The sequence below is a fragment of the Sander vitreus genome, chromosome 9, assembly GCF_031162955.1.
Source record: "Sander vitreus isolate 19-12246 chromosome 9, sanVit1, whole genome shotgun sequence".
Taxonomy (NCBI): domain Eukaryota; kingdom Metazoa; phylum Chordata; class Actinopteri; order Perciformes; family Percidae; genus Sander; species Sander vitreus.
In genome coordinates this window covers 32534122-32559961 of record NC_135863.1, presented here as the reverse complement: position 1 = coordinate 32559961, position 25840 = coordinate 32534122, and the positions used below count along the sequence as shown (strand labels likewise).

At 39.5% G+C, this 25840-nt stretch overlaps 1 protein-coding gene across 2 annotated transcripts in view; it reads right to left on the bottom strand.

The window, feature by feature from the left end:
• LOC144523858 (cyclin-dependent kinase-like 5) overlaps positions 1 to 25551 on the bottom strand; it is a 40097-nt gene extending 14546 nt beyond the window's left edge. The window contains exons 1-5 of one of the 2 annotated variants that reach the window (XM_078259789.1): positions 25456 to 25551; positions 21864 to 22078; positions 19094 to 19128; positions 389 to 434; positions 97 to 233 (exon numbers count right to left, since the gene is read on the bottom strand). In XM_078259789.1, the coding sequence (XP_078115915.1) occupies positions 97 to 233; positions 389 to 434; positions 19094 to 19128; positions 21864 to 21927 (282 nt within the window). In that variant the 5' untranslated portion in view covers positions 21928 to 22078; positions 25456 to 25551. The other variant, XM_078259790.1, reaches the window with a different exon arrangement.
• Between the last annotated feature and the right edge of the window lie 289 nt (positions 25552 to 25840).

Genomic DNA, 25840 nt, shown 5'->3' with positions numbered 1-25840 from the left:
ACACACACACAACCAAATAAATCAAAATAACTGCCACACACAAGTGACGCTAACAATAGAAAAATCATAGAGCAAGGGTCTGTAGGAGAAGCTTACCTTCTCCACATACTCAAAGACAAGATATAGCTTTCCTCTTCTGCGGAAGGCCTCTTTCAACTCAACAATATTTTCCTGCTTGAGGGTGCGGAGCATCTTAAGCTCCCGCAGCGTTGTTTCTTTAACTTCCTCATTTTCTGCATGGACGTACAACAGAAGGGAAAACCAGGATCACATAGGGCTGACATGTAGTGATAAGGATGGAATGCATCCCAGCAGAAATAAACATGATGAATTGTTTGGCACACAGAATCACTCTCTGTTCTCCGATGAGGACTTGTTGTCCACTTACCTTCACTGTCCTTGAATTTCTTAATAGCCACAATTTCATTGGTGTCCTGCAATACAAATACAGAGCAACTAGTGAGAAATCAGTCCTCCTGTTTGTCGCCGCTGAAGATATAAGTCATGACAGTGGGAAAACACAACAGCACACACACACACCCGGTGCCCCCCTTCTAGCCCCGCCCCTGCTCACAAGAAAAATGTTGTCAGACACTTAGAATATTAATCTGAACCTGTCAGTGGCAAAACAAGCACTTTTGTGAAGGTAAATATAATGTCAAAAGATTGTTGTTCCCATCAGTCACTTAGACACAAAAACATAGGAAAATAGGGTTGAAAAAAACGGTAGTTACCCTTTAAGACCTTAGCTAATGTTAGCAATTAACTGCGGTTAAACAAAGAAATCGCGATTATTTAAAAAACAATTGACAATTAAATAATGATGTAATAATTGTTACAGGCCTACATGGAGCAAACTAATAAAAGTCAGAACTAATCACCACTAAGTCACTGTTTTGCTGACACACTTTTCACCATCCCTTCATGAAGTCCTCCATGAGAGATGCCCCGGCCACTAGCCCTGTTTCTCGTCATGTCCTAGTTAGGCCTAGTATTTCTGCCTATGGCTCAGAGCTGTGCTCCAGTTTCCTCCCGCCCTCAGAAAGCCAAAGGCAGCATCGCACCACTCACTCCAGGATAGATCACAGTGAACAGTGAGCCCTCCTCCCAGCACGGAGAATATAAGATGATCACAGCAGGGTCATGAGCATCACTGTGCTGTGCACATTGCAAAAATAGTAGGGCAGGGACCATACGCTTTTGTCCCGATTCAATTCTTTCACGATACATGGGTGCTGTTTCGATTTGTATTGCTTTTTTCATTTATTGCGATACTAGAAGTATTGTGATTCGATAGTATTGAGTATTGCGACTTTCTTTTCCTTCTTCAACAAAAACAAACGTCTAGAGACGATATATCATGAGACATTTCTAAAAACTAATTGTTCTCTAAGAAGAATGCACATCACATGTCAGTCAGTCAGTCTGACATTTATTTCATTTGTAAATATTTTTTCCCCCACCCCTACAAGGTAGCCTGAGTGAAGGGAGATGATATAAATGAAATAACCTGTAATAAATAGAGGAAATCAAACGGACCAGTAACAACAGTTCATTTCAACTAACCACAATCAGAAGTCTAAAGAAATGTAGGCTTTAATTGTATGTAATGTTCGTCTAACTCTTTACATATGTAAGTCTAAGCAAAAATAATACTCACAATACTCATTCTCCTGACAGTATTATGTGTGTCAAATCTAAGGATTATACCTGTCATATCTGCATGTGATAGCGAACAAGGATCAATGCAACCACATATAAATATCTCAATAAAAAAAGTGTAGTTTATACTATAAACTATTCAACATCACATCATGACTTTGCGTAAACACGCCCACTTTCTTAAGCCAAGTGGCGTGTTATCTGTACGCATTTTGAGCTATCCGTGTGTATGTCTACGCTGTATACAGCAGGCATACACATACACACCACTTGGCATGTTATCGCCACGTGGCGTGTTATCGTGAGAAGAAAGCTACGGTTGGAAGGAAAACGTGGTAGGAAATGTGACACGCGGGTTGGGTTAAGGAAAAGAACAACGGGGTTGGATTTACTAGAAGAAGGAAGTGACGGTTGAGTTTAGGAAACGTGACACGCGGAACACGAAGGAAACGTGACCTGATCCCCGGTCTCCTGGGTGAAAGTCCTGTGTTTGACCCATCCTCCCCCCCGACCAACCTCCCAATGCGGATTTTCGCCCTTTCATACTACTCGCTACGGCGTAAATTCACACGCAATTGCAAGGTAATGTAAGTCAATGGAGGCCAAATGGCGTTGATACATACGCTAAAAAGCGAGTATGCGTCTTGATAACACGCCAATAATGGCATACGAATTGGCGTGTCATACATACACCACTTCATGAGATCAGTCTGAACTATTACTAACTACTACTATAATATATAGTGGTTATGACGTGCAAGCATTCACAGCATTGGACACCTTAAGGTGGCAGTTGTCAAAGTTGCTGATAATGAGTGCAATTTACACACTGAAACTGGAACTTTAATGGACGAGCATAGTGACTTCCTGGAGTCTCCACCGGTTAAGAAAGAAATAGTTCCAGCACGTAACTCCATGTAAAACTACAACCTGTCATTATTACATCTCCAAACCCCCCAAACTACCCAACTAATAACTTCACAACAGACCCAAGTTAACCTGTTAGAATGATTTGCTCCAATCCACAACAGATTACATCAATCATGTATGTCAGTTCAGGTTATTTCTGCTTCAAGTCCAAACAACAGGAAGGGTTAAAGACACGGAAAATATACCGTGTAAAACCATTAGTATCACACTTGTGTTCACACTAATCTCTCATTTAACAACCACAGTCAATTACATTTCGCAGTTTATTATGTGTGCTATACTGTACATGTTGGAGGGATTAGTTAAGTACACCAGCTGCTCTGAACCTTTTTGTGTTACATATGTTATTTAAAGCTCTTTAGGAATTCCCATGTGGCGATGGACTCTGAGGCTCAATTGTGTGGGAGAGAAACCAAGCTGGGTAAATTATTATTTACTACGAACACGCTGTCCCTCTCCCAAGACCTAAAATAGCACAGATTAAGCACTTGGGTCAAATAGATAGATAGATAGAGAGATAGAGAGATAGAGAGAGAGATAGATAGACAGACTTTTATTGATCCCAAATTGGGAAATTTCAGTGCTACTGTAGCAAAATATCAGACACACCACACACATACAGAAAATACAAGAAATAATAAATAGAAAATAGGATAGAATACAAGAACAAATATTCAAAAAATAAAGATGAAAAAAATACAAAGGAAAGAATGTACAAACGTATATACAAGTTGGGAATAAAAATGTACTAAATAATAAAAAAGATGTATAAAGATATATATAATATAAAGATGTAAGGAAAACCTATATTTGTGCAAGTGATGTGTATGAGTCTTATGTAACGCTCAGTGATAAAGTGTTAAAAAGTTGTATTGCCTGTGGTAGGAATGATTTCTTGTAGCAGTCAGTGCGACACCGAAGCTGTCGGAGCCTCTTAGAGAAAGTGCTCCTCTGTTGGACCAGTGTGTGTGTGTGTGTGTGTGTGTGTGTGTGTGTGTGTGTGTGTGTGGGGGGGGGGGGTTATCCATGATAGATAACAGTTTGTTCAGTGACCTCCTCTCCACCACAGCTTCAAATGTCTGGGTCTGTCCCAGGTTTCTGCACCAAATGCTCGCTCTTGGGGGAATTACTGGAATTGTTGGGTCTTTGGAAATGATAGTGTGGTCTAGACCTACTCTATCTGTAAAGTGTCTTAAGATAGCTCCTGTTATGATTTGATACTATAAATAAATTGAATTAATTTGAATTACAGTAATATGAGGGTACAGAAGTTAGTATTATCAGCCAAAAGAATGCGTCAGTAAAATTGATATAAAAAGAATGACGCAGACCATATAGTAAAATCTAATTGAATCTATTAATCTAATCTATTATGTGTAATTAAGTTAAAAAATAATTAGTAAGTGCTGCAAACTAGTCTAACTCATTTAAACTGTTGTTTGGCAGCAATCAGTTGCTGCACTGCTCACATCATCTGCTGTGATGTCGATTAGGCTGTAATTAAATCTTATATACTGTAAGATTTCTCATAATTCACATTGGAGACACTGATACCTCACTTTTATAACCACGTAAATATCACCCACTGGAGATGATAAAAGACCATCATTAATTACTACGTTGTTCATTCATTTCATAATCTCATGTGCTTTCCAGAGCACAATTAGTCAGTGGATCATACCCGCGCTGTGTAACATCACGCTCTCATGTTTCATCCGGTCTGATGTGCATGCTGCCAAAGTTCTGCAGCTAACTACAACACCGAACCCAGCATTAGGGCGTACGTTTGGTGTCAAAGACTTGCTTCTGCACAGAGCATAACATGATCAAATTAATAATGCCAAGCTCCCATGTCATGTCTCTATTCACACTGTCCAAAAGGGGAGTTTAAACACAAACTGCTTGTCTGTGAACATGTTAATAACAGCCTGGTGGATCTCTGGGATGATGAAAGCTTAAAGTGGTGTGACGGCTGCCGTGTTGGTTTAAAAGTTGGTCTAATTAGTGAGGTTTTGTTTCTATGTTTGTTCATGTAGTTTAGTGATTTAGCTCTTCTTTTAGAGAGTCCTTGTCACTGCCCGATGTGAGTCGAGTGCAGAAGTGAGTTGCGCATGCGTCACTTTGCGACGAGTAGCCGACAAGAACCTGCCAACGAGAGACTTCTGTAATGTCAATACAATAAAAATGGACCTACATAAGGAAGTTGGCTCACTGCTGGCTACGAGTTAGCAATCAAACACAACAAAGGCTGTCACTTGAATGGCGTTTTGAGCTAACGTTAGCAATCAAACAATCATAGATAGCTACAACGTTTTTGAAATGATTTCCATCTTCTGTTATTGTTTGTAATGAGAAAAGTTTATTATTTTATGGATTTCACAAATTTCAGTATGACACATTATGCCGTAAACCGTTAAAATCTGAGCATGAGCAACTCACATCTGCACTTGGCTCACATCTGGTAGTGACATCCTCTTTCAGTTAAATGTGTTTCCTTGTTTAAAGCAGCACCCCCGCAGGAGCTTTCTTCCTTCGTAGTTTGTTGTTGTTGATTCACTTTAAACTCTCTTACCAAAAAATGTACTTTTACCAAAAGACTCTGTTTTATATTGCTTCCCTTTCCCCTCACAAGCTGCGTTGTAGTCTGGATGGAAGACAACTCATTGGGCGGATAATCGCCAGAATATCCGTCGCCGCCGGATCTTCTGCCGGATGTCCCTCACCTTGCAGAGCTCAGTTGCTAAGTGTTGGCCAGAATGATTGTGATTGGTTTAAAGAAATGCATTTAGAGATGGAGTTTATTTCTCCTATCCCAGAATGTATGTGTGGAAGGACCAGACCTTACTCCGCAGCGCTATGCAGATGGGTTGTAAGAACTTTTTCCTCAGTAGATTTCTTGATATACAGTAGATACACAGCAGTCCCTGTAATGACTCAGTTCTCTCCTTTGGCCGCAGGTGATGTTCAACGTGATAGCAATAAAAAGACCCCACAAGTCACTGGAGACAACCCCTGTGGACTTTAATATTGGAATGATTTTAAACTCCCAGTGGTACTAGTGACGCTGCAGACTGTTTTGTAATAACATGCGTATTTGTGTTTGTATGTGTATTTTCATCACTGTGAAATGTGCCCTTTATTTTGTATTTATCTTTCATATGTGCAGGTATTACAAACTAAACAAAAAATGTTGTTATTAATAGGTCAATGAAGAGCCACGTCGTGAGGCACAAAAAGAGTAGTGGCCTGCTGCAGTATGCCATATGTTCAGACACCGCCTACCAAGAGCCTGGGTCTGTCTGAGGTTTCTTCCTAAAGGGAGTTTTTCCTCGCCACTGTCGCATTTACGCACTTATGCATGCTATTGGGGGAATGACTGGAATTGTTGGGTCTTTGGAAATGATAGTGTGGTCTAGACCTACTCTATCTGTAAAGTGTCCTGAGATAACGCTTGTTATGATTTGAAACTATAAATAAAATTGAATTGAATTGAATATGTTGCCAACAAAGCCAAAAGCAATGCATGTTAGCTTTTACACAATATAATTTCAACCTGCGACATCAGTGCTGTTGGGGTATTTACAGTAACATGTACCTGTGGTGTTTGATTATAAAGTGGGCTGGTTCACACTATGGTACATGACATGTGCCAGCCACAGACACAAATCAGCCGGGGGTGGACACCGACTGTGGTAAAAGTAAGAGCCAAAGAGAAACTGTAAATAAATGAATAACGAGTGAATTGAAAGCATTATAATGCAGTGCTTTATATCCATTGTTAGATTTATAATGTAGTTAACTGTAAACGGAAAGAACTTCAGAAAAAAGGCCACATCCAGGATGTGACCAAGGGTACATCAACAGGTGGGCTGGGCCTGACAGTCAGCGTTCAACAATGCTTCAACATTAGACTTGAAATAGCCTTCGTCTACCAGGGGACAGTGATGACTTTAACATTCAGACACGAAACGCGTGTCCCCTCTACATCTCTCTCTCTCTCTCCATCTCTCTCTCTGGCTCCTGATAGGACCACATAGATAAGTGCTTCACTCAAGGTGACCCATTTAATGCTAGATGTGAAAGTCCTTTTTTCCTCTGCTGTCCCAGTTTCTGTTCACTGGGTGCAAAAATAACTGTTCCCTACAAAGGTGGCGGATAGACTTTTTTCTTCACTAAATAAATCTAGACATTACTGACAGCCACTCAGCTTATTTAGGAGGAATAACATTTAAGCAGACTGCATTCTTTCTATTCTATTATCTGTGGGGAAAGCGCATTGGTTACGTAACCTTAAATATGACACTGAAGCAATGCTGAAATAAAAGTTAAGCTAAATGAAAAAAAGGAACATTTCTGATCAAGATAGGACAAACAATAAATGACTGCAGAGCGGTGGTGACTCACTTGATGCTATATGACAGCTCCTAAAACAGTGATGGGCTTAATAGATCTGGTTAATACACTAATTACTCCATTTTGAAACATTGTATTATATCTTCATTAAACTCCAAGTCACAGGCAAAAGCAATGCAACATGGGATCTCACTTTTTTGTGAGATTTCCATAACTTTGTCTATTATAAAGTAGGTCAAGGTGCTATATAAATGCTGTGAAAGTATCAAAATGCTAAATCCACAGAGAAGAACTGAATATTCCGAACCATATACTGCCTTTAAACGAGCTGTCAGGACTTCCGTCCAACTATACTACATATAGGTAGAAAGTGCCGCTGTGCCGTTAGTCATTCTTTAGCTGCAGAGGTCCAGAGGTACGGTACAGAGACGCCGAGACTCTGGGTGTGGTCTAGACCTACTCTAGCTGTAAAGTGTCCTGAGAGTTATAAATCATCTGCCGTTGTTATTTGACACTATAAATAAACTTGAAGTGAATTGAATCAGGACCAAGACTTGACTTGTGTTTACTACAGCTGGCATTAGCAACCTGAAGTTAAGGCAGAAATTGACCAAATAATAGACAGTTTTTTGTTGCTCTATTAAGCATGATTAAATGTGGATTAACTATTAAAAGACCATTTACATGGATTTTGTTAAACTGTTATTTGACAGTTCAAAGTCAGAGAGGGAGTTATTTTGGTGATTAACTTACTCTCAATACAAGACAGAGAGCAGATTGATAGTCACCCCACAGAAGTACAAATGTAATTAAAATGTTATATGTGTGCACTATTCATCGTAATAATTAGTAGCAGAAGCACCCGGAGTACCAGGCTAGCTGGCACATAAATCATGTGCTTAGGGCTGAGAGCAATACACCATTAGTGCCTGTTGATCTTGTTATAAAAATATTGTAAAACACCAATAGGATGGTGTTTGGTGGGTAAACAGGACATTATATATGGTTTTCATATCATTCCAGAAAAATACCACTGACTGGATTGTACATACTGCTCCACTGCGGAACATGTTCACTGAGAATGGCTCTGTGTTGGCATCTGCCTTTAGCCCCCGGGGGTTTTATAACCCAAACCATGCCAGGAAAATTCAACCCCATGCCATACTGGAGCTGCCAGAAAGCCTTCACCATAAGAAGCAAGCATGTCGACTCCTCTTGGCATGTGCCACGTATGTTCTTACTCGCTTACTCACTCACTAATAACAGGATGACTCACGTGATCACGTGCTGCTTTCTGCTGCTCAGGAGAACACTTGCTGTGTTCGTTGATCTCCATGCACCAAATTGCTTGTTTAACAAGTTTAAAACCGGGATTCATGCACAGTTTGAAATATTCTCCGCAAAGTTGCAGTTAATGCAAGCGCTGACCTATTATATGAGGGAAATTGATTTGCTTGTTTACTTAGCTGTCGGTTTCTTCTCGCATGTCGACTAATGCATGGGCATCCCTGTCAAGATGTATTTTTATCTACACCAACTCAAGCTGACGTCTTTCTCTTACAGTTTCATGCCTACATCACATCAGCGTCGGTTCTTAGAACATTTGGCAGTCAGCAGTCTTTCTCTTCCTGTTCCAATCAGCTGAACTTGTACGTTGTATTACAGTAAATGCGTACGATTGCATCGCCTCAGTTTTTAAACATACAGATGTTCAATGTACAAAACTCCTAATTCACTTAATTCTTAGCTTTAAACACAAAATGCTAAGCACATAGGAAGTGCTGAACCTTAAATCGCATGCTCAGTTTTTCAGAGCAGTCTCTTCATATTCGTCGTAGTAGTTAGAGTAAAAACACAAATTCATAATGAGAATTTTGCTTTGTACAATAAATAGGATATCACATTGAATCCTAACTCAACATTTTTTCAAATACTTCGGTGTACTGTGGGCTGCAAGCCTTCCTCTAGTTGCTTTTTAAATCATCTAGATATAAGAAAGTGCAACAGGTAAGATACATGATGCAGTACCCCATGTGATCTTGAGACTCTGAGCCAACACATTGAAATTAATGCAGCATTTTGCATATTGAAATTCTTTTGTGAAAATAATGTAAGCTCCTATGGAATGCAATATGTGTAAGGGTATGTTATTTGGATAATAAATATTCTCACAGCCCTGCTGTTTCTATGCTTTCTCATCTGCATTCTGTCAGCACAGTGATGGGGTCTAATTTTGCATGTGCAGTACGCCAAGCATGCGATAACAAGCCTGTATACTGTCAACAAAAACACACACGGCGTATATATGTTATTTGCGTATATGTTATATGTTTACCAAATCCATAGTAGTACCACATTGACCCGAATATGAGACAACCCCGATAATAGGACCCCCCCTTCAAGACTTATCTTTTGGGAAAAGACTTTATGAGGACCACATTTTGTTTTAATAAATAAAGTATTACTTTTTCCATCACATACATATTGACCGGAGGGTATATATATATGTATATATATATACACACACCCTCCGGTCAATCTCACAGAAGCGGCCGGTTTGGGTACCACAGTATGCTGTCGGCATTTGTAAGACGGTCTTTTTAGACTCGCCATCTCCATACATTACTTTCTGTGACACCATATTGTTTCTTCGCTGCTTCTTACTCTGCTGTGTTTATCACCATCATCCTAAAGTTAGCATCAAAACTTCTTCTCATTTGCTTGCTAACTTGCCCTACTTTTGAGCCTCTCACCGTGTCTCTGCATCTTTTAGGCCCCCTGAGTTTTGATTGACTCCTCCAGTCATGAGGTGTTTAAAAGTCTACATACCCGAATATAGGACGACCTCACTTTTTCAGATTAATAGGGGGAAAAAATGTATTCGAGTCAATGTGGTAGTTAGTGTACAGTTTTCTTTTGATATAAAAAAGAGCCATCTTTTCAGATTTTTTGACATAGAAGATCATACACACCTGCTCTACAATCTCCTTCCAATATATCTTCATGTAGCAGTCATCACATTCTAATATGAAACACTGATTTTATTGGTGATTAGAAGGGCAACAATTGTCCTTTCATGTTATCCTGAAGACATATCAATCTGTTACTTTTCTTCTGTGTGGGCATATACTTTTTCAATGATGCAAACTACTTACACAATTGTAGACCAATTTCACTTATACCTGTCTGAGTCCGGCTGATATCCAATCATTATGTAGCCAGACCACCTCCACAGCCAGGGCCAGGGCTTTTCATAAAGAAGCTTCATTTTATAAATATCTTACAATTGATGAAAACAAATTAATTAAATACTTCAAATCTTCCAAACTGAATCATTTAAGAGCATGACTGAGGAGACGGAGCCCTGATGCTGTCGATGATGTTTTACCACTCTGGAGTCAGAGTGGCTGGGGAAACCAGTTCATGGGATGATAAGCACTTTGAGGGTGACGCTGTGTGTAGTGAACATTCCTAAGAGGTGTTCCACGCTTAAATAAATACCCACCACAGCTATGTTTACCCTCTCACTCACGTTTCCCACACTGCCGCAGGCTAAACAACTGCCAATGGCCATGTGCATGACTTATCCAGGATTTAGATTAGCTGCTAGAGAGAAGCCTTTATATTTGACTTACTTCAGAGGAAAGTTTCAATTTAGGAACAAAGTGTTTCATTTGTAAATCCACAGTCCCAGAGTGTGATGGGAGGATTTAGAACACTAGTCTACTGGTTAAACTAGTGATAGTGTGCCACACATTCAAGGACATCTAAATTTACCACTTCCACTGTTTTTTTTTTTTTTAAATTACTATTTCAATGAATTCTACGGTATCATTTCAGTAGAATGTTGCTGCTGTGTAAAGCAAAGAGGCAATATGACAAAGTATCATTTCATCAAGGTTCAGCTAAGTTTAGCTCTGTGACACAAAACAGCCCAAACTCCTGCTCAAACGAAGTGTATATACAATACTCTTTTATGTCATAATACTCTGTTTCCTTTCAATTTGCTCTATTACTATTACATGTGAAGAAACATGTGTGCATACATTTCCAGTTTTAGTGTGCAAACTTTTTGCTGGTTCTACTGAGAGCCATATGTACTGTAGGTTAGTGTGCTCTGTAATCTACCATGAGTAAACATGCCTTTTAACATGTCAATGAACTCTAGAGCACACTGGAGCAAGCACCACTCTCAGTGCTGATATTCCCAGTTTCGTCAACACAATGACTTCACAAAGGAAACACTAGCACCACGTTGCCTATAGCTTACAGCATAACAGCGACATAGATGATTTAGAATTTTCTGAATGAAAAACACCAGCACTAATAGTGACCAAAGAAAGAGCGCTCTGTAAGATTCCACTGAAATAAAAAAAATGCTATTATGAGCAATTATATTGATAACGAATTACAGGTAGAGTTCATAAAGTTATTTTTAATTATACAACAATAGTGCTAGCAGTTACACAAACCATTCCACCATTTAATCTCATTTTTACAGTTCATCAGGAGTGATCACATTCTATTTTTTTGGTCTACCAAAGACAGTCACAAATTAAGAACATAGCGTTCAACAAGACTAAGAGTCTGAAACTATGCTAGCAGCAATGCAAGCATGCTGACGTTTAAAGGAATAATGTTTATGTAAATCATCAGTGTTAGCAAAGACCAAAGTATTGGACAAATTGAAATTTTGACCTGACGCTGGCGCTGTATGGACAGTCAGGGCATGAGCAAAGTGTATACATCTCATCCTAAGAGGGACATGAATGTGTGTACTAAATTTCATGGCAATCCATCCAACAGTTGTTGAGCTATTTCAGTCCGGATTAAAGAGATGGACTGATCGACAGACCAACATTGCCATGCCTAGAGTCGCTCCCCTAGCATGGCTAAAAGTCAATGGATTTGAATTTGCGAGATCTGATTTAGCTTTATATTTTAAAAACAGTTGCATATTGACTTTACCAATATCCTCACTGAGGCTCCACGAGTATGAGGAAGATAAGTCTCAAAAGTTTACAGTAATTAGTTAACAACAAATTAGCATAATTCATAGGGTTTTATCAAGCACCAACAGATGAGAGAAAAAGACCTGGAGCCTCCATGTGGCTCAGCTGGCAAAAAGTGCATGTAGCTGCAGCATCGCTGAATCTAGTTTCCCCCTAATTTTCTCTCATCACACTACAATAAAACACTGTATTCCCATTACAGAGTGGATAGAAAAAAAGAATTAGAAAACCCAAACATGTTCTTTTGGTGATCCATTTACATGGGCAGGAAATTAATAAAAGATGAGCCAGAACTACAAGACAAAAGCTTCTCTGTGTCCCAGTGTGCTCAACGCTTTTTGTCATTGCAGCATGTTGCAGTTTTAGTCTGGGTGCTCTCAAAAAGCTCTGGCAAAATTTGGCAAGATTGCACAAGACTGAGTAAGACAGAGCTGAAAAACATTAGTTAGCTGGCAAATCACAAAATCTGTGTCCCTTTACCAGGTAACAACAATAACTGGATTTTAACGCAGGGCTGCAACATCACGCATGATATCTAAGATCAGCTTCTTGATTACATTCATTTAGTCTGTATTCGGACACTTACCAAAGGTCCCATATTGCAAAAAGTCTTTTTTGATTATAAAGCAGGTCAAGGTGCTATATAAATACTTTATCAAAACGCTCAATTTCCTTTTTTGGGGAGAGGGGCTTAAAGAGACAGGCCCTGAATGGAGCATTTCAGACAGAGTGGGAATACAGGTATATTCAGACAGACAGTATGAGGTAAACAATGTGCAAACCTGTTATGGTAGAAACCCAAAATACAAGTATGAACCTTAAAATGAGCATAATATGGGATCCTTAAACTCGCTCCTTAAAAACGCTCTTGCTTCTAAAAGTAAATCATCATTAACAACCTGCCATAAACTAGAGATGGTCCGATACCATTTTTTGCTTCCCGATACCGATTCTGATACCTGAACTTGCGTATCGGCCGATACCGAGCACTGATCCGATACCAGTGTGTCATATATTTTATTATGTTTTAACATAATAATATGTATAGTATACTACTATCCCTGTATGGATGTGATATGATTTCTATCTCTGTTGTCGGTCTGGCTCAGGTTAAACTCTTTGTGAAACATGAATGCCACGGAACTTTCTTTTATTCTCCAGTTTGACAGTCAGTTATAACGGAGAAAGAACATAAATAAACTACTTTAACGTAGATTTTCTTTAGGGCTTTATTACGTGGTATCGGATCGGTGCATTAACTCCAGTACTTCCCGATACCGATACCAGCGTTTTAGGCAGTATCAGAGCAGATACCGATACTGGTATCGGAACATCTCTACCATAAAGAGATCTCAAATACACTTCTTTTCAACATGCAATCCTCATAAATGCCATTGCCATGCCAGTGTCATTATGATGTCATTGGCAGGAAAGCACAGTCTTATTCACATCCAAGTATTGTATAGTCAAATATTTGTTGGGCTTGTAAGTGCATCATCTACATGCACTCATCTTATAAGACCATATAGGAACTACATTGACAATGAAAAGATTACACCTAAAATCTCCAAATAATGTCATCAAAAACCTTTATACATATGTCCCACTAAGCCCAGCTGACTTTTAAATATGTGTTCAGATGTTGGGAAGCATATGTGGGGGGTAGGCACATCCAGCAGCCTCTTAAATAGATTCAGATTAGTATGTGGAAATTGATGAATGCATACATGTATTTCCATCCTTTCTATATTTGTCCCCAGATCTTTCTCGGATCTAATTATTCCTGTTAAATACATGCACTGTATAAACCAAATTTGAGGGGCGTGTCAGTGGTGAAATAAGTATGTTGTGTAAGCACAAGCAGCTGCGACTCAGCAGCAGTTGTTACACAAATACAGCCATTTTCTCTGGCCAGTGCACTTCCCTGCCCATAGTCACAGCACCATCAAACCCTTGGAAAGCGTACGTGTTATTCTGCTTTGTAAGTGTCTGTGTGTGTGATCGTCTGTGTGCCCACGTCCAAGTGTGTGTGTATGCGCACATCATTATGCAGTATAGATCTGCGAGTTAGCCCTTGAAAAAAAACTGTCTGTTCATTCACACTAAAAATACAATATTTTCCAGATGGCACTGGTCCATATTGATCTGCAGCCAGAAAACTCATTTAATTCAGCCTGTGCTTTCACATGTCAAGCAATGAAGTTCCCAACAGATATTCTATCAAAACAGCATATATTAGGTATATGACTAAATGTGGTTTACTAGCATTATCACATGGAATGGATACAGTTGGGAGCTCCATTCGCCCGGTTTCATCTGTGACTGGTCTGTTTGGGTTTACACTGGACTTTCAGGCATGTTCCCCAGATACTTGCCATAAAGAATGAACCATCTTGGTTTTCTATGTGGACTGGATGGACAGGAATTATTTCAGACTTTATCTGTTTTGTGCTGTCCTGCGGGAGCAATCTTGGTTGGTCTCCTTACTCTTTCAGCAATACTGTAAAAGTAACCCTTAACAAATGGTTTAACTCTCGATATTGGTGTTGGTGTTGTTTTTTCATGTTTGTTGTACTTTATTACCCTCAGTGACCTCACTGTTTTATTCTGTTTCTGTGTGCTTTACCCTAAAACTTCTAAAATAAAGACAACCTGCATATATTATGGAATTTCCAACACACCCGAGGGCCACAGAAAGCACAATGTCAGACTTCTAGATTGTTGTTCCTTGGTTAAATGCCAGAGAAATAATGAAAGTGTAATGAGCAAATTAAGTAGAAATTAGCTTTATAAACTAATGTCAAATCACATGACGAAAGCACAGCTAGGAAATAATCTTTTTAAATGTTTTGTTTTTAAACTGCAGCACATGGTACGACAGTACATTGCAGACAGTAACCCAGTCAACCACCAATCTTCTGAGATCAAGAATGCTTATCGTTGACATGTTACACGCCTTGTTTAATGCGCTTTCATGTAAATCCTAAAACTATCTGGCTCTTCAGCTGTTAAATGATGCACGTTGTTCACCAGCTAGCTGCTGCTTAGTGCTCGACAGAGCGCACAGTGGTTTTATCAGAGCATTCGCTGAAAACAGGGTTCATAAGACTAAATGATGAATTGCAAAATTGGGTGATATTTTTTTGTGGATTTTGTGGGAACAAGCTAAAAAAACATTCACATATTATCACCTTTTAAAGTTGTATTGCCTCCATACATGTTTACAGTGTGCTCAAATATTGCTCAACTGCATATGAAGATGCTTACATCAACTGATATCGTAAAAAATCAAAACAAACAAAGCCACTACAACCTAACTGACCATTCCTTCTTTTAGTCCTATGCATCAGCAGCACAAACACACAACGGCAGGGGTAAGCAACCTGTGGCTCTGGAGCCACATGCAACTCTTTAGCTCCTCTCCAGTGGCTCCCTGTTAGCCTGACAAGCCAGACCCACATCCAGATGCTGGGTCTGGGAACTCCCCATTGGCTGGGCTCAATCCGAGGGGCGGGATAAACGGTTGTCTTTCAAATTCCCTCTGCTCGCAATAGGATAGCTCTACAACCAACCAGAGCAACGCTAGTTGACAGATTCAACTTTAAACTCCGAACACATCTTCCTTTTTTAAGAATGACTTCAGTGCCGTTCTTTGTTCTTTTCTCAAAGAAAAGCTGAACTCCAAGTCTTCCAGAGACGCGGAAAAGCCGATTCCAAAGACCGCTGTTCACCAGCAGCAGCAGCCATCTTCTTTGTTTTCAAGTAGCAGGGAATTCACGCGGAACCGTCGCAACTCTGCCGTCATTATGTTAAGCCCGCCCACCGACTCTATACACGATGTGATTGGCCTGACTAGAGTTTGGTTTTTCCAGCTCAACAGAGAGTTGCTAGACGACCCTGGCTGCAAATTACATTTGCTGCCGCTAGGGGGGGTCTAGATTTCTAGGCTAGCTCCCTGTGGCTTTGACAGAAAGTTATATGAAAATGAATAATGGTTATTTTTAAACATTTTAGTTTTTATTAACCATTGCTGTAAGCCTGAAGTTATTTGTACATTCTCCATTTTGGCTACATAACATTTCAGTCAACTTAAATGTGTGTCATAGCCTTCGTAGGCTACGGCCCAGCGCCTTCTCCTGTAAACTTTGCTGAACCTCAACGTCGGTCTTGAGCTTTCATAGACTAGCTATGGATTACAAATCCAAAAAAAGTGATATTGAACGAAATTTCAAGAACAAATACACTGCATATGCTGAAAAGTATCCGGCTGGGGATGAGAGAACGATTTCAGAACTGCTGCAGAAAACAGAACAGAGCAAATGTACTGTAAATTGATCAAATGGTCAAACGACAGGGTAACATCAAACCATATTAATAAATGCTCATTTAGACCTAGTAGTAATGTGGATATGCTCATTTAGACTTAATAGACTGTGCTACTGTGTTATTATAAGACAAAAAAAAATGTGCGGCTCCAGACAGATATTTTTTAAATTTTTTTTATGGCTCTTTTGATACCCAAGGTTGCTGACGCCTTTACACTACAAATGTAAAGAATATGGTGTTCATTCTGTAATAAAACTGTATTCAAACCAGAGCCTTAGGTCAAAACAGGATTATTTCAAATTATTTCAAATTTCAAAATCAATGCACAAAAAGAAAAGATTAATATCAGCCATTATCAATTATTTTTTATTATTATTTTATCCTCCAATGTAAACCAGAACACCTGATATATCAGTCTGGCTTTAATGCTATCTGTTCTGATAAATGCTATCTGTTCAGACATTGAACAAGAGTGATAAATATTTGTGATTATGGTGATGATGATGATGTATTTTCGCACAAATAAAGAGAGTGTTACAGACAAGGCAACTGTTGCGTCTGTTGTGCAGACCTGAGTGAGGTCTATTGGTGCGAGTTTTGTTGTATAAAACCAACACAGCTGCCTATGCCTGGGATCAATCAGTCTGAATTATAAAGCCCAGTAATTATAGGCTGTGATTCTGGTCTTAAAGCAAGGCCTTTCTTCTTTTTCCTCACTTCTGAGTGCTGGCTCAACATCAGGACTGATGCGGTTGTCTTTTACAGTTCTCATACTTGAGCAAACGTGTTCTATTTAGATTTAGATTTCAAGATTTTTGGGGGGCATTTCAGCCTTTAATGGAAAGAACAGATAGATATGAAAGGGGAGAGAGAGGTGGAAGACATGCAGGAAATCTTCTCAGGTCAGACTCGAACCCTGGACCTTCTGCATCGAGGCATACACCGCTATATATATGTGCGCCTGCTATACCAACTGAGCTAACCCGGCCACAGATTTCTTTATTTTAAAAAGGCACATTAATCAACATGAGTACAGAGTCCAACATGTAAATGTGCCAGATTTAGCCATACAGGCTCATTTTCATCTGCAGTCCCTAGCAGGTTAATGGCTTCAAACAATAGATACGCTACAACAATACAACAAATACACATAAAACAAGAAATACATAGGCATAGACAAGTAAAATGACACAACCACTATTCCAGATTATGACAAGTGGCAGGTTGATGGCATGAGAAAAACATAACACAAGTATCATACACAGTAAACACAGGTACAAGTGCATGTGACACACATTAGAACGCATCAACAACACATAAGCACACACAGAGACACTACTGTTAGATTAGAAACCTGGCTAATGGCTACACTGAGTAAGGTCATTGCTGTAATAAACCCTGCAATGAAGGCAGATGCACTGCAATTGCAGAACAAGAAAAACATCAAGGATCTCGATGAGGAAGGCTCTGAAAGTGTTTTGTCTTTTTTCCAGCAAATCTCTGTCAGTAGGAGTTAGTTTGTCTCTCTTATTCGTGCTAGATTGCTGTCATTTCCTGGCACAGCCTCTTCTTTAAATGGACTGAGACGACAGGGCTATTACTGCAATGCGGGTCGTCAACTTTTCAAAGTCCTGCTGTTTGTTGTTGTTGTTTTGGTTTCCTGTTTCTTTTGCTAAAAAAATAACTGCTTCAGGACAACCATTCCAAGTCCCTTTTACATGAATGAAAACAAATGAAGTGGCAGAGTAGTGGAAGGATTTAAGTTGACAAATGTGCTAAAGCAGATCTTTCTCACTGATGAAGCCGAGCAGAGACAAAAGGACTATAGCTAATTATCCAGCAATCCATGGGAGCCACTTAAGGCATCACAGTAATTAACTAAAGTGATGTGACCTCTGGTGCATGAAGACCACTAGCTTCTGACAAACTTCGTTTAAAAAAACACAAGGTTGTATTATTCTCTGGCCTTCTGCAGACCTTTCATTACCTCCAACAGCCATAAACCTAATGTCAACGAGCCTTTTGAAATAAAAACACAGGACACTGCCACCATTATCCTTAAAGGATAAGGCTGGTGATAGTCTACATATTTGTTATCGTCAACAAATCCCATAAAAGAGCAAAACCAACAATGGCTTTGCCTGACTCTGACTTCCCCAGCCTGTTTCTGGTTCTCAGCCCGAAACTCACTGGTTCCAGCTGAAGATGTAAATCTTCCAAAATGGGTCATGAATATATACTTTCATTAACTAAAAAGGCTACATAATTTCCTTAAACATCTGGGCATTGTAGTTTGTATCAAATGTTACTCAAATAGGAGTAAATAGGGCTTTTGTTGGGGACTATTTTCAGCTGTGGATTAATACATATTTGGTGCTCTAGTGAGTATTCACTGCACCAAGACGGTGTATGTGGGGTTGACTCATGCCTATGTTTCATGTTAATGAAAAAACTTGTCACCAAGTGTAATGGTGTGGCTCACCGACGTGTTTTAAAAAGATTTGGACAACAATGGAGGGCTGGGGGAAAGAGAGAAAAAAAACTATTTCAGGCTACAAACACAATACATGCTAGTAGGATCAAGTCATTGTGAGTTTTGGTCTTTTCAAGGTATCTGAATAAGAAAAACATAGAACATCACCAGACTTATCCTTTTAAAAGCTTTGTTGACTTTCTGGTATAACACTGTTTTCGTGTGGAAAATGTATTACATGAAATACATAATATAACAAGACAAAGGTTTTGAAAAACAATTGATGATTGGACCAATAAGTAACACAATGAGTATATGGAAATCTGTAAGATCTTACCTTGTGTCGGCACTTCAAAACAACACCATAGGCACCTAAAAAAGATGCAAACCGCATGTTTAACTGAGATTCCACCACAGCTAATCTTTTCATGAACATTCAAAGTCTTCATCTATTCCAAACGATACTTTTGTCTTTGAAGCAAAATTAAAATGTTGATTTGTGATTAACAATTCCAGCATGACATAAAGTCATTAATAAACAAACACTAGGTTTCTTTAGAATGTTTGAGTTGGCCAACAATGCTAACAAGTGCTAACAAGTCTAGAGCCCATTATTATTATTATTATTACTACTACAGGATATCACTACAAAGTGAAAATCATTTGAAATCCTCTTTTTTTTTTATTTAATTTTTTATAATGCTTCTCATATGTTCACATGAATTGGAAATTGGAATGAAAACATCCCCCACTATAAAAAGGACAGGTGGCTCAGAAAGTAGGACACAAGTGTTGGCAAGCTACTGTAGTTCTGATGTTATCGACCCTGGCACACACACACACACACACACACACACACACACACACACACACACACACACACACACACACACACACACACACACACACACACACACACACACACACACACACACACACACACACACACACACACACACACACCCTGGGGGTTCAAGAGGAATTCATGGACAGAGCAGGCATATGACGAACTGCTCCGTGCTCCTTTACAAGCTAAAGTGCTACAAGAAGTCATCTACTCTCTTCAGGAGGCTGCTCTAATAGACTTACATTCTTTCTTACATAGTTGATACCTAAAAGACTAAAATTGAGAGAAAACAGCATGGACTGTTTGAAAATGCTGCCTAGTTCATGGAGTCTATATCATAGGAAAATGAAGAACTGGCTGCTGAAAAGCATTCAATTCATGAGCTAACTTAACAGAAAAAGGAAACCTAAAGACAAACAACAAGCAAACTGGACAGCCTTAAATATATATGCTATTTGTCAGCTTACGCTGACCAGAAAAGGAATTGTTTCCTTTGAGACAAATATATTACGAGATGATAACATAACATGAAAGAAAAATAAATATAAATTTGTAGATTATGTGCTACAAAGAACAAAACCACCAGAAGTATTCATCCCATTGGTTTTCCCCTTTAGATAAGGAACTGGATATAATTGCAGATTCTGTATATTTCAATTACTGGTGTGAGCCTACATGCTGTACTCAGTCCTAAATGATTAACAAAATTGACTGACCTAAAGATCAGTGAGGAAAAATCTATGAAGCTGGATCAAGTGGAGCGCACTGCAATGGCAGAAAGTAGAGCTGGTTGGAAAAACTTCCACAACTTTACAGTTTAATGTGGCACTGAAAGTGCTGACTACATTCCAGACAGACTCATCTTTGGACAGGCAGTCAGCCTTCAAAATCCAGCTCAAAGTGTCCCTGTGTCTTCTAGCGTCACATTATACACACATTATAAAACTTCTAGGATGTGAGAGTAGGGGAGTAAAAACTGGGACAAGTGGGTGGCGTTACCTCAGGGCCTCTGCCACTTTATATCAACCATGTGGCTTGAGGAAAAAGAAAAGCCATGTGAAGCATTTTTGGGGGGAATTGAACTATCAAGTCACTCTGTGTCGTTGATATTTACAATAAAACAGAATCCCACAATCTATCTCTTCAGTTCTACAACACAAGAGTCTGAATTCAGGTCACAGTACCTTCAATTCAGCTTCAATGTTTCCATGTTAAAATTCTTCCTAAAAAAAACATTGTCCTCGACCTTATTGAGTTGTACAATCATGAATAACAGATTGGGCTTTTAACAGCTTTGTTCTGCAGACAAATTGAATAAAAAAATAATCAAATGATTTGCTCACTGAAATGCCCTACAACAAATGTGTGAGTGTACCACCTCACATGAAAAGCTGTGGCTGTTAAAACTATGTCACGCGATGCGAGGGTCCGTCTCATTCAGTTCAAGATGATGCATCGCGCCTATTGGACTCCCTCCAGATGGTTTAGAATTGGTCTGAGAGAAACACCAAATTGTTGGAAATGTAAGAAAGAGGACGACCAATGACATGTCCTATGGTCTTGTGATGAGGTCTAGGAATTTTGGACCAGGATACATGATAACCTATGTCAGACTGCAGGGACCCAGGTTCCATTCAGCCCAAGATGATTGGTTCTGGGAGATGGGTCCATCCTAAGTGGGATGGATAAGCCCATAAGAAGCTGGGTCCAGACTAGTTTAATGATAGCCAGACAGATTATGTTAAGAGGATGGAGGAATGAAGGGCTGCCGTCAATCCAGCAGTGGGCTTGTGAGAGGGCTAGGGTGGCGACGTTTGAAAAAATATCATATAAATGGTTTGCCAGATTGGATGTCTAGACTAGAAAATGGAGAAAGTAGCTGAGCTCTCTGGAGGCTCCTAAGAAGCTTTCTGCTGGAGAGAGACGTGTATGATGGGCTTATGGTGTTGTCATTTATACATATGTTTATTTGGTTTATGGGTGTATTGTCTATTTCGTTACTATTTTGTCAAATGGTCTTGAACATTGTACTGTCATCTTTTCTTGATATTTGTGTTCATGTTGCGAATTGTATGTTTTGTATGTGGTTAAAAAAATAAATTAACAATTAAAAAATTGTTAATCACAAAAAAATAAAAGCTGTGGCTGAAGACTGGACTGGACCAGTAGTCACTTTTGCAGAATAGAAAGTGACAGAATATGCTTTTATATTTCACTTTACTTTTACATTTTCCAGTGGCATCAGAATGAGAACTCTTACCTTCACCCACAATCCCAAGGACTTCAAATTTATTCATTACATCACCGGAGTCAGGGATCTTCATGAAGTCAAAAGGTATGTTGCGCGAGGTGCGTGGAGCTCAGGCAGAGGGGGTCCGGCTACAGGATGGCATGAGGCGGCCAGCTGTTGGCTCCCGAGGGGCGTATGCCGGCTGTGAGCCATAATATCCGCCACATGCCTTCTTCAGTGGCTTGCTATTACATGCACAAAAACGTACCAAATTAAACACATAGTATATATGCACATACTGTTTATTTACACATATTTCTTAGCTACCTTTACAAGTGCATCGGTTAACTTCTAAAACCAGACGTGAAATTAATTCACAATACGTCAAAGTGATTGTTTATACATTTTGAAAAACATTCCTCAAAAAATCTATCCTGGGAAAACCCTGACGAACTTCCGGCAAATTTGAGATTAGCTCTGCAAGTCCGTCTGACCAAGAGCCCATTCAAGCCCATTTCCAATTTTTCCAAATCGAGGCACCAATCACAACCGTTGAGGCGGGCTTTACACCAATCACAACCGTTGAGGCGGGTTTTACACGATGACAATAGCGCAGCGACGGCGAGCAGCTTCTTGTTTACATTCAACATGACGGCCACCGAAGCGCAGCAACCCGTTGATGCCGCTGTCGCTGCTACGTCACCTGGATCGTTGGTCTGATTGGTTGAAGGACTATCCAATTGCGTCCAGAGGCATTTGAGCGGCGTCCGTGGGCTGTGAATGAACCTTCCCCAGACCCACTCTCAGCTACAACTGAGAAGGGTCTGGTGTCAACCAGGCTACAAAAAATCTCCAGAAAGGGAATTTTTCAAGCTTGTTTTGTGGAGGAGACCAGTTGTACTTCAATGACACAAAACTGACACTCAGCTCAACCTCCTTGAGTAAAAGGGGCACTTCAGTGATTCAGTATTGCACTTCCATTTACTTGGCGACTTGCAAGAGGCTGAAATATCCTGACTTTAAGTCCCTGGTACGGGTCATGCTTCAAAAACACTGGATCCCAGAATGAAATTTAAAAAGCATCTTTAATCACACCTCCCCTGCCTGTTAAATGCCCTCATCTGTCAAACTTCATTCTACCGAGTATAGACCCAATCACCGTGACGTCGCTCGTACACAAAAGTCACATCCGCGTAGACAACTGGGAGTTGCTTTGAATTGTGGAGAAATGTGAAATCAACAAACTTGTTTATTTGTGTTGTCATTTTCAGCTGTAACGTTTAAAGATATATAACATGGTGGTCTGACCTAGTTTATGTTTCTGCTGTGGGTTTTTGTCTGTCCTGTGTAGCTTTGCTAGCGTCTTTGATAAACCAAATCTAGTGTTAAGAACAGTAACAGCTAGTTTGGGTGATGTCATTTTCTTTAGTCTGTGGTCCAACAGGTAAATTAGGTCTCCAACCTTACGTTAGTGTTGACGTATGAAAGCATCAAACATGCATTTTAGATGAATGAGATGAGAGTATATCCAGCTGTTTTCTCAGAGCTGTTAAACTGTATGTACGGGAAGCAGGAGTTTTCTACCTGGAAGTTATTGTAAAACAAACATTATTATTGGGTCTATATAACACAGGTTTTATGTAAAATATTTGAAGTCTCAAGCCAAACTCAAGATAACCCTGAGATAACCCCAATGATGTCATCAGGGTTATCTTGTCAGTCTTCAGAAAGGTCCCTTTAGAGGCCCAGAAGACATTATACAACTCAAAACCGTAATGAAGTGGCTTTCTTATCTTCTTCTATCTTTAATTTCTGCAGCTCAGGGTGTCTTTGTTAGACAGGACAGCAGATCATTTTAACTCCTGTGATAAATGTGTTAAATGTAATTGCATATACAGTTAAAAAAAAAGTGACTGGGGTGAGCTGAGTACTCTCACTGACTGATGAGTAAACTGACCTTTATGTGTAAAATCAGTGGAGTGCCCCTTTGATATAAATTAAGTAAATAGTAAGGTGTCATATGTCATGCCTTATACATCAATAATTTGCTATACCTTATGAAAATAATGAAATATATACCATTAATTAATGCTCCAAAGTTCCTCGCTGTATTCCTACCTTTTTTTCGGAGGGTGAATCAGTACCACACAATCTCCTAATGTGATCAAAGCATCTCCTCTGGTATCCACACACTCTTTACTCTTATTAAATCAGATAAGACTCTAGATACCACTTTCTGCAATTCATCTTCTCCTTGCTGGAAAGCTCAAGGACTTGCTTAGCCTACTCACACTGCCGGTCTCCTACAGTGCTGTGGGCACAGGAGCTGCTCATCAGTATGCAAAACCCCAGCACCAAAATAAACTCTGTCTCCCAGAAGACTAAACGCCACTGTGTGGTCTATTACTCCCTTATCTTACTCAGCCGAACACCAACACAAGGAAACCGATAACAACTGTAGGTAAACTTAAAGGAGGATGATACAAGACTAAACATAAATACTATAATGGCTACAGAGAAAATGCCTTCTTTTTAAATGACTGTGCTTTCTCCTTCTCCTCATTTCACAACCTACACACAGTGGCATGCAGCCTATTGTTTTCCAGAGCAGATTTTAGCCAACTACTCTCCAGGCCCAGACCTAGAGGACTAATATGATCAGGAATGCACTGGGCATTGCTGTGGATCGTATATTTTGTCTCCATCAACAGAATGACTCATGCGTGGTAATGGACTGAGTCTGTGGAATTCAGAATACAGGACCCTTAAACCTCCTCATATGATCAATGCACTATTATAACTATTATTATTATCATCATACTATTATCTATACCTGATTTGGGTATATGGTTATTAAAATTAGACATAGGGGTTAATAATTTTGCAAAGAAAAAACAAGGCATCCAGCTTACAACATCACTGCCATTTGAGGTAATTGGACATCACATTTTTCGGATGTACACAAAATTAGAACAGCAACAAACAGCATTTTACATTTACATTTATGGTAAATTATTGCATTATTAATAATTCCTGTAAATATCTGTCATAAGCTTGTCCTGTTGCTTTTCGTTACAAATCTCTCACATCCTTAACAGCAGGAGCAAACACACATAGCAAGGCAAAATGTGGCTGTCAAATGATTGTTTTTAACAGGGACTTTGGCTCGGCTGCACTGTACATTCAAGTATGTGTGTGTGTGTGTGTGTGTGTGTGTGTGTGTGTGTGTGTGTGTGTGTGTGTGTGTGTGGATGTGTATGTGTGTTAGCTACGACTGCCCACAGAATAAATGTAGCTCCAACATTTTTAATGCAGAGCAGCAATAAATCCAACAAGTCAAACATTTGGCTCCACTGAAAGCCAACTTAGTACAAATTGCCTGACACTGACAGCTTTCTAGCCTGGACTCTGGCTAGTTTCGTGATAAATAAGCTAACGTTAACGTTATGTTGTTTTGCCTTTGGTGCTCTGCCTGATTCACAAAACATAGAAAACCGCAAATTAGCTGCAAAACAAACCTCAAGCTGGTAACGAAGCCTTTCTCGTGAGCTTGCACTGAAGATAATACCTTATACTTGGAGCGTACAATTCGTATCTATATAAGATCAAATAAACTACTCACTCAGTCACTGTTTGGGAAAAAATGATGGAATTGGGCCCATATATCCACCCACCAACGGAGATATTTTCATTGCAGCAGGCGGCTACAGTAACTAGATCGTGCAGTTGACAAGCTGAAAGCAAATCACCAGGCAACAGTTTGAGTGGCGAGACAGCGACCAATGAAAACGGTTTAAACACTTGTTTATTCCAACGCCCCCTTCATTTGGACCAATGAGAGAGCAAAACGGCAACAAGGGGAGAAACTGTGTTGCGGTCTGAGGGTGTTTCGTATGAGGTGGGATATTATTGTTCTAATTTTCACAATTACATAATTGACAAGATCATGCTCTGCTTTCGGTATGATAACATAATCTATGTAAATGACATAACAGTACATCTAGCAT